Source organism: Megalobrama amblycephala, linkage group LG14 (assembly GCF_018812025.1).
Source record: "Megalobrama amblycephala isolate DHTTF-2021 linkage group LG14, ASM1881202v1, whole genome shotgun sequence".
Lineage (NCBI taxonomy): Eukaryota > Metazoa > Chordata > Actinopteri > Cypriniformes > Xenocyprididae > Megalobrama > Megalobrama amblycephala.
In genome coordinates, this window is record NC_063057.1 from 6,263,098 (window position 1) to 6,280,923 (window position 17,826).

General features: G+C 37.1%; 1 protein-coding gene across 5 annotated transcripts; it reads left to right on the plus strand.

Moving 5' to 3' along the window:
- The first annotated feature begins 357 nt into the window (after positions 1 to 357).
- Positions 358 to 15,933, plus strand: tbc1d30 (TBC1 domain family, member 30). 5 transcript variants are annotated; one of them, XM_048156473.1, is made up of 14 exons: positions 358 to 1,196; positions 1,966 to 2,130; positions 8,370 to 8,431; positions 8,539 to 8,604; positions 8,678 to 8,803; positions 9,097 to 9,282; positions 9,918 to 10,086; positions 10,162 to 10,330; positions 10,424 to 10,529; positions 10,723 to 10,829; positions 11,873 to 12,012; positions 12,542 to 12,748; positions 12,866 to 12,931; positions 14,391 to 15,933. In XM_048156473.1, exons 1-14 carry the CDS (start codon positions 671 to 673, stop codon positions 15,236 to 15,238), a joined length of 2,943 nt encoding a protein of 980 aa, XP_048012430.1. In that variant the 5' UTR covers positions 358 to 670; the 3' UTR covers positions 15,239 to 15,933. The 5 variants fall into 5 exon arrangements, with proteins under 5 accessions (XP_048012430.1, XP_048012431.1, XP_048012432.1 ...); XM_048156474.1 differs by lacking the exon at positions 12,866 to 12,931 and having other exon boundaries at positions 377 to 1,196; XM_048156475.1 differs by lacking the exons at positions 358 to 1,196; positions 1,966 to 2,130 and adding an exon at positions 5,930 to 6,497.
- The last annotated feature ends 1,893 nt before the right edge of the window (positions 15,934 to 17,826 follow it).

A 17,826-nucleotide genomic window follows, 5' to 3' on the forward strand; every position in this document is an offset into this window, starting at 1 on the left:
AATTAAAATAATGATAAAATAATCAAAATATGCGTAAGAAATAAAAATATCATGCATAAAAAACAAATAACAATCGTATTTTTAAAAGCCTAAAATACTACTACACACAAATATATATTTGAAAGCATTAAAACATATACGTATAATTAAAAACATGTTCCAAACACACACACACACACACACGTATATATACATGTATCATATATATATCCTTATATAGCTATATTATATGTAAATAAAATTAAAATATATACATATGTAAATGAAAATGTAGATTTTCCCAGATGTTTTGCTATTTTATGTATTTATTTGTATTTTTTTGCACACGTTAATTTACAAACAATTAATGTAGACCTATAGTTTTATTTAAAATGAATGTAGTGAAATGAACAAATACTGTATATTTCTCATTCACCTGTTCAGAAACTTTGTTTCAAAAGTTTCAGGGTTGGGTTGAACTATTCCTGCAGCAGGGGCGTGCAATCAGGATTTAGACCGTTTCAGGAAGGAAACCAGAGCCTGGGAACGGCGCTGCCAACCCCGCTCAAGTAATGGAACACACCCGGAACTCGAGTTCCTTATTGATTCATCTAAAACAATCTTTGGTTTGTACTTATGTGCAGCAAATGTGCATGAGTGTGTAATGCTGAACTTTAAAGAGCGATAAAACATGTCTGGTGTGGACGTCGCTAAAGAGGAACTTAAGGAGATTGACATATGTGACATCTGCTCGGAGGAGGAGAGTGGAGTTTTCGTCAACTCAGGTGCGTCGTACCTTGACGGATTCTCGGCGTTTCACAAATGGGTTTCAAAGGGACGTTCGGTCTCAGATGGAAACTGTGAGAGCGCCAAAACAGCTTCATCATTATCAGTCTCGCTATCCAAGTGCGTAAATGTGCCACATGGATCACCAGCTGCAGAGATCCGTATGGAGAGAGAAGGAGGGGGGATCCATGAAACAGGTGTGTATTCGGATGAAGATGATCTGAGAACGTCCCGGGCATCATCTATAGTGGACTGTCTGTTAGTGGAGCTCTATGACACGTACAGTAATAGCGTCAGAGGGGTGGACAGCTCGACAGAAGCCTCCAGCTCGGATGCCTTCCTGGGAAGGAGCAACACCGGCTCCAACTTTCTGCAAGAACTTCAGGAGAAGCACACGAGACGCCATCAGATGAAGTACCTGGCTCAAAAAGGTGAGCACCACTTCCCCTTTCAACTCAGTTCAATCCAATGTGTGTAATTCATACACTACAGGTCAGAAGTTTGGAACAATTAAGACTTCATTATAAATTAGAATGATTTCTGAAGGATCATGTGACACTGAAGACTGGAGTAATGATGCTGAAAATTCAGCTTTGATCACAGGAATAAATTACATTTTAAATATATTTAGATAGAAAACAGTTATTTAAATTGTAATAATATTTCACTGTTTTTACTGTATTTTATTTTTTTTTATTTTTTTTTTGACGTGGTGAGCATGAGACTTCTTTCAAAAACATTAAAAAAAAAAGTTTTTCACCATTTTTACTTTTTACTTTTTATTTTTTTATGTTTATTGTATTGATTTTTTTTTCTGTGCATTTCCATGTACACAATAAAATAGAGTGACATTATTTTTAAGCAATATGATTAGGGTGTTTAAAATGGATTTAGATGAAATATGGTGTGTCACAGAATGATGTGACAGAACTGACCCAGTTATAATGGCACTCAGAAAGCCAGTTAAATCTTAACCCTTTGTTTGCTGAAGTAATTTAATTGTTGTCTCAGGTGCTCAGGTTCTTTGTAGGCCATAATGACAATTTACATACAAAGGTCTTTTATTATGTCAATCATAATTATCTTAATATGTCTACATATGTAGTGTTTTGCACTCTAACTGCACAATAATTTCAAAGAAATGTTTTATCAAATGAATGCATATCCTTCAGGTTTAAACAACCTTTATTTCGTGCTCAGGTCCAGAGGAACTGAAGTGGATCGTTCAAGAGGTGAAGTATCGCATCGCCGTGCAGTCGGCCAAACTGGTGCGTCAGGTCAAGAGGAAGGACAGACTCCGGCAGAAGTTTCAAAAGAACTGTGATATAGTCACCGCCTGCCTGCAAGCCGTCTCTCAGAAAAGACGTAATTACAAATCATTCTTTCATTTCACTTCTCTTGCAGTTATTACTGTTATGAGCAGTATTAAAAGGGACCTTTTTCAAAGTCTTGATTTTGTTTTTGGGGTCTACTACTGCGATAGGTTTTCATGCTTGATTTTTCAAAAAACACTTTACATTGTTGCAGCACCTCTCTTCCCGGTCTGTCAGTAACACTCGGGTGCATTTCCCTAAAGCATAATTTGCCAACAATGGTTCAGTCATTACCAGCATAGTTCAATGATTCAGTGGCTGAATCCCAAATGGCACACTTCTATGCACTTTCGGCCTTGTGGACTCACAATGGCTGCCACATGCGCATGTCTGTTAAGTCCACGAGACCATAGGTTGTCCCATTCATCATTTCAGGTTTCAGAAGGGTCCTCGCGAGCTACACAGAGGACTTTACCCGGCAGTCAAAACGGCATTACGTCACGAAAGTGCGGACTCAGAGGAAGACCGTGAGAGTAGGGTACCATTTGGGATTCAGCCAGTGTTTCCCAAAATAGTTCCAACAAACATTAGCAAATGGCATCAGAAAGTTGTATGATTGGACCTTCAGCTCTCGACCTGTGGTTAGAAGCACAGTTTGTACGTTAGTATGACTTAAATCAATCATGGCGGCTGTAGATCATCAAGGCCCCCCCCCCGAACCTACGATTGAATGAAGCATCTGAAAACAAAGCAAAACAAAAAAAAACAACTAAGTAGTCTTTAGATGCCATGTTCATTATTTACAGTAATAATCTGACATTAATTAGATCTAGAACTGATTAATTAGTAGACGTTATTACTCGACTACCTGTGTGACGTCATTAGCTATATTGTTGAACCAGATGTGCGACAAAGTTACTACTTTTTCGGGAAACAGTCATGACTAGCTAGTTTTTCCAATGATGCATCATACTATGGGGGTTAAGCAGCGAGTTACATAAATTGTGCGTGAAACGCACCCGCTTAGTTCCGCCCCGGCCTCTATGAAGCTCCTTCCGAAAAGCGCAATGTGTTCTGATTGGTCGGCTGGATCAGTGTGTTGTGATTGGTCAACCTCTTCGAGTGTGTTTTGGAAATGTAACGCCCCTTACCATAACTGCAAGTTTCAACACACTACTAACTAACTCAACCAGGCCCCCCCCCTTTATTTTGCATATGCATTAGGTGGGAATTATTTAAATGAGGAATATTGTGATCTGTTTGTTCCCAGAAGAAAATTCAAGATTACTATGGGGGTGTTTCAGGGAGTTCAGAAACAGTGGCCAGTGATATAAAGTATAGCTGCATGATTAATCGTTAAAAGATGGCGATTCAAACACCCACGTGATCTTATTCCTAAATCTCATAACTGATTCAGTTATGCCTATTAAACCTTTGAAAACTACGATGACAGTGGAACATTACTGCCACTGATCCAGAGAGAGCAGTTGTCATGTATATGTATAAACGGCTTCACAAACAGTCTTTAACCACACAGTATTATTATTTCTTTCTTTTGCAATAATTCATATTATCACAGAAGTACTGGGATTAAATATAGTCCGGATGTAAACACTGACGTCTACGATTGCAATCAAAATTGCAATTTCAAAAACCTTTTGAAACTGCAATCAAAATTGCAATTTCAAAAACCTTTTGAAACTTGACGCTTCAAATAAAGATTGTATCAGTTGCATCATTACACCAGTCGGTGGCGATAAGTGACTGTTAGAAAAATGTAGGCTATTTGTCATTGAATCATCATTCATTCATGAAATTTGTTCAAAAATGTTGAATCATCCAGTAATGAAACAAGTGAAGTCTTTATGAGTGAGTCATTGAATCATTCATTCAATCCGATTTTTTTTTATTTATTTTTTTTATTCAAATTATTATTAGTTTTTTTTTAGTTTTTCTGTTTTGTTTAGTTGTCTATTCAAAATCATGAGAGAATCGTGATCTCTAAGATAGAATCGTGGAGATCTAATATAGAGAATAACTCCCTTTATAGTGACTTTGTGTTTTGTAACTTTGCAGACATTTTTCATGCTCAAACAGCAACATTACACACTAAAGAAAGTTGAACATGTACAAAAGCATAATAGGACCCCTTTAAATTTAAAGACTAATGTATTCTAGATAACTGTACGTCTTAGCTTTCACTGATGCTGGACGTCTATTATCCTTCAGCTGTTTTAAAAGGATGCTGCGGTGTAATATAGCTTACATAGATAATGGTTACCGAAAGGCTCCCATAAATCAAATTCATTTTTGCTTCACCTTAGTCTAGTTCTTTCAGTTGATATTTTAGAAGCATTCTCAAATATCTTCCCTCACAGGATTGACGACTCCTCACCTTTACAACTCAATTATTTGCATTAGATTAAAAACTCACACTCTGTTCAAGATCACTGCCGGCTCAGAGGCGACTCATTCATGTGATGAGTTCATGACACTGACATGCAAATTAGCACCGTAATGTTGTAGTGAGCTCAAATTTGTATTTGAATTTTGCTTGCTAACTAGTCATTGTCCAGCAGTAATTCTTGCAGTCTGTATCAGACCAACAGATAATGTGGCCTTGATTCACTTAATGTTTTTTCCTCCATTTTATCTACATGCAGCATGACAAGTACTGTCAAACAGGTACAGTATGAAATCACATCAAAACTATAGCAATACATGGTTGCCATCATTCAGTCCATGTCTATTCTTGATGCAAGAGGTGTGACTTTATATAGTAGATGTGAACGCATATGGATTTTGTTGCATTTGTTGGCATGTTTATTTTTGTAAACATGAGTAATGAGACATTGTTTTGTCACTAAATGCATGTCAGAAAAAATACCTGAATGCTTATCGTCCAATGGAAAAATATTCATTTTCCATATCAGGACTATCATTCTTTCTGCCAGAAGTTTTTAGATACAAAAGAAGATATTTTGAAGAATATGGGTAACCAAACAGTTGACTTCCATAGTATTTTTTTCCATACTATGCAGTGTTGCCAAGTCTATGATTTTGACGCGGGTAATCATTTTTCCATGGGTTGATTTCCTCCTCTATACGTACGATTTCGGCACTCCGTCAACCCCAAAACACCCCCAGATGTACAAATTCTGTGGAGAATTCAGCCACCCTATTGAGAAAATCACATTGGACTATTTTTGGGCTACTTTTGACTGGTCATTGGGCTACATTTGTTGCACAGACCTGGCAACACTGATACAATGGAAGTCAGTGGGGCCCATCAACTGTTTGGTTCCCGACATTCTTCAAAATATGGAACAATTTGAGGGGTGAGTAAATGATGACAGAATTTTTGTTTTTGGGTGAACTATCCCTTTAAGGTGTTCGTCATGAGTTTGGGTAAATTGAGACACTGCAGGACAACCATATAATGGTAAATATTTCCTTTTTATTAAACAAACAGTTCCAGACCTTGATTCTGATTGGTTAAATTACTCTACAAACATACACCTGTGTGATCTCATTACACCAGCATTACTGCTCCACTTTAAAAAAGATATATTTAAATGTTCTAACGTTTTATAAAAGCTATAAGCCATGTGAAGCCAAGGTTTACTTTGAATTTATAACAGCTAAGGTGGTTTTAGCTGTTTTAACTGTTCTAAATTCACGGTTTCTTGTGGCTTACTGCTTTAGTAAATCATTCAGATCACTTGGATAATACTGTATGACTGAATTCATGGTGGTTTAAGCATCTTATCCTTATTGGGATTTTAGCCTATAATTGGGTCCTAAGCCTCTGTTTACTATTAGATTTTCTTTGTGATTTTGGAGAGTATTTTATTTCCTTATTCTTTGTTATTAAAGATTAAAGCTAAAGTTGGCAGCATGGCACTAGACATTCATGTACTGGTCATTGTTTTCCTCAGCTGTCTCTGGCCCTTCCTCCAGAGCTCCAGCGGTCCCTCCTCCCTCACATCCCTGAATGTGACGCTCATATGTGGGTGTAGACGCGCGCATCTCCGCGATATTCCGCCTCTCCCATTCTGCGCATTCGTTTCGATCACCGTTGATTCTTTTTATGCCATTTATAATTCTTATACTTCAGGTACAGATATGCATCTTCATGCATGAGGATAAATGATACTTGAATGTGTTCTTCTCCTCTGCTTCATTGATATCATAACGAGTAGGATATTTTTAGATGGGATGAGAGAATCTTAAATGCGCGGACCTCCCAGTTTTTTCTCCAGATGAAGCAGGAAAGGTTTGTTTCCTCTAAGAGATCGAGGGTTTGTGTGAAACGGCAGAATGCAGCTGGAGGAGTCGGTAATATTATCAGTAATGTGCTGAAGAAACGCAACGGCATCTCTAGAAGAGCGCCGCGCCTGCTGTGCACCCTAGAGCCAGGTGAATACAGCATCCTTATTTCTATTCATTTAGTCTATCTTTGCCCTTTGATCATAGATATAACTCTTCATACGGTTTATTGCTAAGATGCCCATTTATTTGCACTGGTGCTGAATGCAGAATGGCATTTCTGTGATAATTAGACCTGAAGGGCCTTCTCTTTTTTTATTAAATAAATATTTTATCAGCTGTAATTGTGAACTATATGTTTAAGTAAACTGCATTTAAATTGAGAAATATTATGGTTTTGGCTTTGAGGGGTCCTAAAAGTTTGAATAGGCTTATTTTAGACTATTATGACATAATTAACATTAAATGATAATTGTTTTGATAAGTTTCTAGAGTCAAAATGATCTTTTTAATGATTAAGATAGTCAGCAATCACACTTCTCATCCAGACCCATGTGTTGTGCCGAACATGAGTGCAGTAGGAGGGCTGGAGAGATGATGGTAATCGTGTAGGTTAATCCGGAACAGCCTCGGCTGACGAGTGAAATAGATGCAGAAATGGTGCCACTCCTCTTTATAATTTATACCACGGAACTATGACAGAGATGGACTCAGGTTGGTCTTCTTATCGGTATTCTTATGCAGGAGAAATGCTGCTTCCTTTTTCACATCGTGTTGGTGAGGTAGAGATGTTTACTTGTGCGTTTGACAGGATTTAGCATCTTTAGCAATGGCTAATGTGAAGGTTACATCAATTTAAAGAGTTCTTCGTGTTGTTGTAGCTCTTTATCGCACAATATGACGTCTTAACAATGAAAAAACACAGTTTATTTAGTCGTGATACAGGATGGTGTCGTGTATCCGGAAGAAACTGTAGGCGGAAGTGGGATTCAGCACCGTTACGCAGTGGACAGCGACATTTATCAACTATTCGATATCCAGCGTTTGGTTTCTGCGTCGTGGTCGATAATACACTTGTCGTTTCCAGTAATGTCTGTTGCTTTTTTTTTTTATTAGTGTTTATTCCTCTCTCACAAAGAAGAGAGTTAGGTAACCTGCCTGCGATAAATAATGAGCCACTGAATGAAAACAAACCTTATTTATTATTAATGGGTCAGTGTGTATCATCCAAGTGGGCATGAAAAAGATGATGAAAGGACATATTTAATTTTTTACAAATATAAATTTTAAATATCAACAATTTAAAAACTATAATATTTTCACCAAAACATGCAACATTTCTTGTACCTCTTGAGTCCTTATTCAGTTGATTTTTTTTCTTCTTCTTCAAATAAACCAACAAGAATTGCAACTTATCCTGCTATAATTGGGTAATTTACTTATTTATTATTTTTTAGTAATTTAATTATAATTCAGTTAATTAATAATATTAGGCTATTTGTTAACTCAAAATCCACCATAACCAAGGATGCACATAAGTTTTTCTGGTTCTCATGAGAACACCTGGACCCATTAAATATAAAAATAAAAATAAAATAATAATACATTTAATAAATATTTTAATAAAATAAGTATATGCACTGCCGAGTTTGCTTTTTGCTCCAAAACCGGCAAATTTATTATGCATTCAGTTCAAATGGAAATCTTATAACATTATTACAGTTAATAATTACAGTGTTCCAGTTAAATTAGTCGATCTAAAATGGTGATTGTGCATTAACAGCTGTCAACCAATTTATTTACTCAAAGCGTTTTTTATTTTGGTCGCGCATGCGCACCACATATATGCACCCCTGACTACAACCTATTTCAGATTATGGCATTATTTTATTTATTTTTTTCATCCTGAGTGGTGATTACGCAACAACCCTTCATTCATTTGTTAATGAAACACCTGCAGCTACAGAAGAGATGTCTTTATATGGTCATCATTGTCTGACTGATTGTTTTGTCTTATTGCAGGGGTGGACACCAGGTTGAAGTTCACTATCGAACCCTCTCTAGGCAAGAACGGCTTTCAACAAGTATGTATTAGATGTTTACTATGGACATAATACCCTCAAACAGCAATAAACCAACAAATATGCTTTTGATTTGCATGTTGATTGTTTCGGGTTGTTTTTCTTTGCAGTGGTACGACGCCCTGAAAGCAGTGGCCAGACTCCCTGTGGGTATTCCCAAAGAGTGGAGGAAGAGGGTAAGTGTGCTGGAAATTTCACTGTTTTCATGATATCCCTGACATTTTTTAATGTTTGGTTATTTTGATATAGGTATGGCTGACCCTGGCTGACCAGTACCTCCACAGCATCTCCATAGACTGGGAGAAAACCATGAGATTTGCCTTCAATGATCGCAGCAATCCAGACGATGACTCTTTGGGAATCCAAATAGTGAAGGTTCATATATGTAGTTATTTTTCATTTTAAGGCTATATATAACATTATGAGGCAGCAAATAAGTTGTGGCATTAGAGATATTTAATGGAAGGAAGTTAGTCAGATAAAAGGTTAAATGGTTAAACAGCAGGATATTTACTCATTGCAGTACGTCAGTAAGTGGATAATGGAGCAGGATGTGTGTAGTGTGGATTAAAGAGAACAGCGAGGCACTTGGGTGAAAGTGAGCAAAGTTCAGTGTGCTTATGTACATAGGTAAGTCACACTTTGTTTTTCCGTCTCTTCTCATTCAGGACCTGCACAGGACAGGCTGCAGTTCCTACTGTGGCCAGGAGGCGGAGCAGGACCGGGTGGTGCTGAAGCGGGTACTGCTGGCATACGCCCGCTGGAACAAGACTGTCGGATACTGTCAGGGCTTCAATGTTCTGGCTGCCCTCATTCTGGAGGTCACAGAGGGAAACGAAGGAGATGCATTAAAGGTTTGGCTAGATGTCCATCATTTCTATATATAGTGAATTCAGGGTGTTTGGGACACTTTTTGCCATTGAGATTACTTGGAAAAAGTGTCCCAATCAACCTGAATTTACCCTATGTACATTACTGTTAATTAAAATAAAGCTGAAACAAAATAAAATATAAATATTAGTAAACTTCAATTAAACAAAAAACTAATAAAATGACAAAAGCACATAATTAATGTAATTTAATTAAGCTAAAATGAACACGAAAACTAATAATATAATATAAAAGCTAATTCAAAATATTAATAAAACAAAAATTAAAAACTAGCATAACACCGGTCCTGCCTCATTAATTTTTAAAAATGATTTTTTTTCTCAAAATAAACCAACAAGAATTTGCAACTAATCCTACAACAATTGAGCAATTTATTTATTTAATTTTATGAATGATCTTTTATTAATTTAATCATTCATTTTGATTAATTTATTATTAATTATTAATATTATTTGTTAATTCAAAATCCACTTTAAAAAGTGCCCCCTCAGTTTAAATGAGCATGACATTTTGGACAGACAAGCGAGATAAGATATTATCTTACATAAGCAAAAAGAACTGCTAAACCTAATTTTTCTTTCCTATCGTTCTGCTATAGGTTATGATCTATTTGATCGATAAAGTGCTTCCCGATAGTTACTTCGCCAATAACCTGCGTGCCCTCTCAGTGGACATGGCCGTGTTCAGAGATCTTCTGCGACTGAAGCTTCCAGAACTTTCTCAGCATCTCCACCACCTTCAGAAAGCAGCCAATCGGGAAGGAGGAGGTGTGTAGTAACCCTGTATACATATATGGATGTGAAAGAACAATGTCTGTACCTGCTGACTGCATTGTGTTTCAGGCAGCTATGAGCCTCCGCTCACCAACGTCTTCACCATGCAGTGGTTTTTGACCATGTTTGCCACCTGTTTGCCCCATCACACCGTGCTGAAGATCTGGGACTCGGTCTTCTTCGAGGGCTCTGAAATGCTGCTGCGTGTCGCTCTGGCCATCTGGGCCAAACTCGGAGAGTAAGTTCACTAAGAGCTGGTTGCACTGTCGACTAGATTGCAAAGAAAATTATGTGCTCAAATTAAAATGAGATCATTTTTTAACCCTCTCAGGCGAATTGAGGAGTGCCAGACTGCTGATGAATTTTATAGCACTATGGGCAGCCTGACACAGGAAATGCTGGAGCACAACCTTATCGACTCCAATGAACTCATGCAGGTAAGACAGAGCATAGAAAACATCATGAATAATTCATGGAATTAATTAGATATGAACCTTATCATATAGATAAATTGAGAGTAATGGCTTTAATGTCGCAGAATTGTGTTTGAAAATGCCGAAAGCTTCGTGAAGTAGTTTATCCGACTGTTTTTGGGGCTGAAAATGTGTGTGTGTGTTTTCCTCCTGACAGACGGTCTACTCCATGGCCCCGTTCCCGTTCCCCCAGCTGGCTGAGCTCAGGGAGAAATACACCTACAACATCACCCCCTTCCCTGCTCCGGTCAGAGCCAACAGCAGGTATAAAACCACACTCAATGCCCACAGCACAGATGGCAGTCAGTTTAACAGCCATAAACACGTTACTATGAGACTGCAGGGTGTTGTTTTATGGCACGTGTGTATATATTGGCACGCAAATATCAAAAGCAAATGTTCTGCCTTGTCTTGACAAGATTTACAGTCAGATTAAAGATAATTTATGACTTTATTTTTTAAAGAAGAGAGCATCGATGCAATAACAAAACCATTTTATTTTAATGATTAATTATTTTTTCTTTTATTCACTCTATTTTTATTTACATTATTTTAAATAATTTTAATGTTAAATTATAGTAATTTAATTTTTACTTCATGCATGGTTTCATTGTTTTTTGTTAATTTTTTTTCTATTATATTTTATTCTAAAATATTTAATAACATGATATATTTTTCAGTTTTATGACATTTTTTTATATTTTATTTAAAATATTTCATTGCATTTTTAAATGTTATATTAATTGTTTATTAATTAATTTTTAATTTAATTTTATATTTTTTAATTTTCTTTTTTTTGTTTCATGTATTTATGCATTTTATAACTTTTTTTTTGTTTCTTCTATTACATTTTTACATTTTATTAATTTATTTTTAAATGAAATGATATATTGTATTATCTTTAATATTTTATATCATGCATTAGATTTTGTTTTTGTTTCTTATATTTCAAATAATAGAAAAATATTCATTACATTTTAAAATTTTATATACATTTTTTAAATTAATTTTTAATTTAATTTTAGATTTTATTATTTGTTTTTTGTTTTCTTCTATTTTATTTTATAATATTTGATTACATTTATTGATTACATAAAATGTTATTAATTTATTTTTATCAATTTTATCTTATTTAATTATTTGTTTAATATTTTTCATGCATTATTAATGCAGTTTATTAATTTTTAATTTTTTCTATTTTATTTTTAAATATATAATTACATTTTAAATTAATATTAATTGATTTTTTTTTTATTTAATATTTTATTTCATGCATGATATAATTGTATTATATTTCCTTTGTATAGTCTGGCACTCCATGGATGGGAGAGTGATGATGATGCTGACATGGATGATGAAGACTCTATCGTCACCGCCCTGGGCTGCCTGGGGCCTCTTGGTGGGCTTCTGGCCCCTGAAATCCAAAGATACCAAAAGCACCTTAAAGGTCTGTCTCTGATTACATTTCACAAGCAAAAACTGAAAGGAAGTAGATTTAATAGTCAGTCTATGAGGTTACAAACATGTTTTATGTCCTTCTGAACACAGACTGACCACATTTATAAAATGCACAAGATGTTTGATGTTTTTTTTAATGATTAACATTTTATGAGTCACTAAAACTATATTGGCTTTGTCAAAGTAAGGGTGATTTCATGGAGTAATGCAAACATGAGCTCCCTCTGCCAATCTAACCCTGGCAAAACTTGAACATCCTTGACAATCCTGTCTGAATCTGCCCTCAAATGGATTTAATACTCGATACATCTGTCAGCTCTTGTTGTATCTGTGGTGGGTCGAGTCATTCAAGCTGTCCTTAATTACAGCCTTCAGTTCCAGTGCAACTAAATAAATGGAATGTTTGGAAAGGAGCCGCTACTCAAGTTACCCTTTAAAATGCTTCACAAATATTCCTGCACTCACCAACTGTCATTTTCATTTTGGATGTTTTCTTTCTGTTTTCATCTGTTCTACAGATCAGAGAGCAGAGCAGAGCCCTCACGGCAGTAACATGGCCGAGCTCAGTCCTGGGGCAGTGGGCGCGGGACGGGCCGAGCACCAAGCGGCCATCAACAGCATGATGCTGGAGCGCATGAGCACTGATATCAGCGCGCTGAAGAAACAGTACTCGCGCATCAAACAAAAACAACAGCAGCAAGCCGGGCTACTTTACATCCATTCAGGTAGCAGGATCATACTGATATCATGACCAGATCAACTTTTTTTCTGTCGAAGATGAGTTCAGGAAGTGACAGAAGGCATATGAAGTGTTAGTCAGTGTGTTGTGACATTTTTCCCAGGACCTCCAGTGGAAGCTGAAACTATTGAACCTCATCAACCCAGTAAACAGCAGAACCAACACACTGGTATTGATCTTCATGGGCCAACTATGGCTTCATTATACTGTAGATACATGGTGCAGTAGATCGGTTTTGATCGGTGTTGGGTCTGCTGGTGTATAATGCAATAAATCACACTGTAAATTATAATTTTGGTGATGGCTGAACTGATTAATCAAGGTATTTTCTACATCATGATTATGTATATTTTATTTTCAGGGGATTGGTATATGCCTAAGATTCTTAATTACCTTTTTCCCCCATTTATTAAAATATTGGAAGATGTAATATTGCAGTAGCACCATTACAGGGCATAATGGAGGTTTAAAGTAAACATGAAATCATAATAGGTCATAATTGTTTTCATAATGCACAATTTTATTTTGCACAATCATTAATTAATTATTTTTCTCTCTCTCTCTCTCTCTCTCTCTCTCTCATATATATATATATATATATATATATATATATATATATATATATATATATATATATATATATATATATATATATATATATATATATATATATATATATATATACAGTACAGTCCAAAAGTTTGGAACCACTAAGATTTTTAATGTTTTTAAAAGAAGTTTCGTCTGCTCACCAAGGCTACATTTATTTAATTAAAAATACAGTAAAAAACAGTAATATTGTGAAATATTATTACAATTTAAAATAACTGTGTACTATTTAAATATATTTGACAAAGTAATTTATTCCTGTGATGCAAAGCTGAATTTTCAGCATCGTTACTCCAGTCTTCAGTGTCACATGATCCTTCAGAAATCATTCTAATATGCTTTAAAAACATTAAAAATCTTAGTGGTTCCAAACTTTTGGACTGTACTGTATATATATAGTGCTATCAAATCGATTAATCATTTAAAGCTGGGTTCACACTGTATGATTTGGCTGTCTGGGACAAATTTTGAGAATCCTAAAAGATCTGAAGTCTTTGATCGCTAGTTTGACATATACGTCGACAGCGGATTAATGTCCATTGCTATCAGATTTTACCTCTGATGAAATTCTGCCAGTGTCAGAAGTTTTGAGTCAGAGTCCTGTGGCTTCTCCTACGACGACCATCAAATCAAAAATTAATAGGACTGCAAAACGTGATGGTGCAATTGGTGCATTGACAACAACAAACCACCACTTGCTCCAAACGCATCGTCGTCTTTTTTTTCTTTTCTTGTATTTCTTTGTTAGCCACCATTTCAATCCCGCATATAATCTCACTGTCACCGAACGAGATGGACAAGTCTTCTCGTGTACATCCGTTTTTGACTGCCGTACAGTCTGACATTAATGACAGCTGAGATCCTACAGTGTGACATGGATTACAGCGGGGATCATGTCTGACAAGATCAATTGTAAAGGGCTATTATAAATCGTACAGTGTGCAGTTTCATGTTGACATGTTGACAGTCTGCTTACAATTACTACTGTTTTCTTATGGTTTGTTATTGATTCTTCACAGATAAGTGTCCAGCCACCAGTATCCTTGCCTCCCAAATTGGTCCCTCCCCTGTGGTCAACCATCTTCTCTTGGGCAGGAGGCCCAGATCCTCTCAGCGGTCCTCAAAGAATTGTATCATCCATAATGGTGGAGTTCCCCAAGCCCACTCCACCCCCAGCCAGGATCAGATGATGCGGCCAAGACATCATTCCCCGTGGCGCACCCATGTGCGCGCGCACCGCAGGAACATCGCCAGGGCACGGGCACAGCTCGGCTTTGATGATTCTCTGGAGATAGAAGATCAAACTGATGCGAGCAAAACCGAAGTAGCATCCGAAGAGGCAGAGGAGAGAAGACTTGAGGAAGACAAGGATGATGAAGAGCAAGGGAAGTTAGAAGATGAAGAGCAAGAGAAGTTGACAGTTGGAAGCTCAGATGTCTCTCAGCAAGATCACAGCACTGGAGAAGGAGAGGAACTCCAGCAGATCGACAACCAGCTGTCTTCTCTGGAACTGGAACCAGAATCTTCACCAGAACCAGCTTCAGCTTCTGATCCACCTACACCAACTCCAGAACCTCAGCCGGAGCCCACGGCCCCAGCACCGCTCCCATCCACCCGCCGTCCAGGTTCAGACTCTTCCAGCTCAGAAAGTGGAGGCTCCCTTAGAAGAAGCCCTTCAACGCTGGCTGGAGAACCTCCAAAACCTCAGCAGATCTTCTCTCCGTTCCCCTGCATCAAAACCCCTCGCAAGTCTGTTGCTGCGAGAAACTTGGGTCTCTACGGCCCAACTGCCAGAACTCCAAACGTGCACTTTCCCCAGATGAGCAGAAGCATGAACTGTGTAGGAAGCACCACGAAGCGCCGATGATGAGTTGTCGACTATAGACGAGCACGAGACGTTTGCTTTCGAAACTCCTGACCTACCATGAAGGCACATGCATTCTGAACTCTAGTATGCTTCCAGATACTCCAAAACATGCCTCAAGAGTCCATCTACATTTAGGAACCATACTGGATAATTTAATGCTCCCATGAAGTTGATCATATGAATTTATGAAGGCTGTTTCTTTTTTTTTCTTCCTTTTTTTTAAATGAAATCCTCCCAAAACATCTGGGAATAATACCCGGCAGACACGATCGGATGATGGTTCCACAAGCTCTTTCTGCATGTTCAGGGCACCAGTATTCGCTACAATGCACTGTGTATGTTTACTCATATGCTCCAAAGCTAGGAAAATCACAATCACATTTATGTAAAATATCTCATGCTATGACTGTGGGAAATGCTACAGTTCTGCATTCTTCAATTTTCAATCATTTTTCAAACACTTTTCTTTTCACTTCTCTTGATCTTTCCTTCAGTAAATTATTAATTTGCCATCTGAATAATACAAGTTGCTGTCAGTTTAGTTTATCTTTTTTTGGAGTTCTTATTCTAAACGCTCCTGTGACTGAACGTCCCTTTGAATGTTTCTCTTTATCATCCTTTGGTGCTTATGAGTATTGAAGGATCACAAACACCCCAAAGAGAATAAAATACATGCAAGTATGGAAAAAAAAAAACTTTTCAGTTTCTACTTATTTCTACTGTGTCCTCTCCATTCAGTAATTTGTTTTTCCGTTCAGATTGAAGCTATAGTAGTTTTTTTAATGTATACAATAACATCTATCAGGAATGTAAAACTTAACTAAAATGACATATAAACCACCAATATTTCACACTGACATTAAGTCTCTTTTGAGCCTAGAGATTGTACTCTGGTTAAATTGTAATGTAACATCAATAGTCATTTAATCTGGCATCTCCTCCATTGCCTCATGAATAATTGAAATGTAAAATGCATCCAGTTTTGGAGTGGTTTTATAATTAGCTCTTTAAAAGCCTTACAAAACTACACAAACTCTACAAAGCTAAGACACAAGAGCCCATCAGCTATTAAAGTTATTATTCCACTCACAACCACCATGTAACTAATCACTTTAGATGCTGAGAATATAATAGACATTGTGGCGAGGGGGGTGTGGTTCAACGAAGTCCGCAACGGGAAAGAGCGTCAGGAGACGCGTGGTGAGTGAGCGGGTTGAATGCAAATCACGAACACCTGTTTCTCATTCCAGTAATTGGCGTGGAGACAGGATAAAACGCCAAGAGAAGCAGGAGTGTGTGTGAGAGAGAGAGGGACTGCTGACTGTGAACGCTGGAGCTGATCAGGAGATCAATACTGGAGTGAAGCCCGTCTGTTGATGCGGATTGTTTTGTTGTGCGGTGCATAGACTTTTGTTTGTTCATTTTTCTTGTTGAAATAAAAGCTCAGTCAGCTGTCAAAGCCGACCCTGTCCTCTTCCTTCCCCCACGAACTTGATCATATTACAGACATAAATTGGCTTCTCGAACAACAAAAAATGTAGGGCGTGACTAGATTTTGTCCATGGGGATCTGATTGGAAGGTTTGATAGTTGTAGTTTGCTATTGGTCAATCTCATGTGAGTGACAGGTTGTCCCGCCCTCGCGATAGTACACACATCATCAGAGGCCAATAATGAGGCGCGTTCTGATGTTGCGAACCTGGAACCACTTCACTGTGTTTACATCTTCAATAAGAGATTGATAGGGAAGAGAAGAAATTGTTGAATAAAGTCGTTTTTTTTTTTTGTTTTGTTTTTTGCGCACAAAAAGTGTTCTTGTTGCTTCATAACTTTAAGGTTGAACCACTGTTGTCACATGAATTATTTTAACGATGCCTTTATACTTTTCTGGGGCTTGAAATTGGTTAAGACATTGCTGCGTAAAGGGAAGTAAGAAGTTCTCGGATTTCATCAAAAATATCTTAATTTGTGTTCCGAAGATGAAGGAAGGTCTTTGGAACGATGTGAGGGTGAGTAATGTTAATTAATGGCAGAAATTTCATTTTTGGGTGCACTAAGGTTAACCCTTTAAACCCTTCCTCTCTCAAGATCCATAAAGGTACTAAAAACATATTTAAATCAGTTCATGTGAGTACAGTGGTTCAATATTAATATTATAAAGTGACAAGAATATTTTTGGTGCGCCAAAAAAAGCAAAATGACTTACTTAGTGATGCTGATTTCAAAACACTGCTTCAGGAAGCTTCGGAGCACAAATGAATCAGCATATTGAATCATGATTCGGATCGCGTGTCAAACAGCCAAACTGCTGAAATCATGTGACTTTGGCGCTCCGAACAGCTGATTCGATACGCTGATTCATTATGCTCCGAAGCTTCCTGAAGCAGTGTTTTGAAATCGGCCATCACTATATAAGTCGTTTTTTGTTTTGTTTTTCGGTGCAACAAAAGTATTCTCATCGCTTTATAATATTAATATTGAACCACTGTACTCACGTGAACTGATTAAATATGTTTTTAGTACCTTTATGGATCCTGAGAGAGGAAATGTCATTGCTCTCTATGCAGGCCTCACGGAGCCATCGGATTT

Excerpts from the sequence above, each read along its gene's own strand:
- tbc1d30 (XM_048156473.1), top strand. The coding sequence starts at position 671 with ATGTCTGGTGTGGACGTCGCTAAAGAGGAACTTAAGGAGATTGACATA. Across the intron at positions 2,131-8,369 it reads AGCCGTCTCTCAGAAAAGAC|GGGTGGACACCAGGTTGAAG; the intron begins GTAATTACAAAT and ends GTCTTATTGCAG. Across the intron at positions 10,530-10,722 it reads ACTCCAATGAACTCATGCAG|ACGGTCTACTCCATGGCCCC; the intron begins GTAAGACAGAGC and ends TCCTCCTGACAG.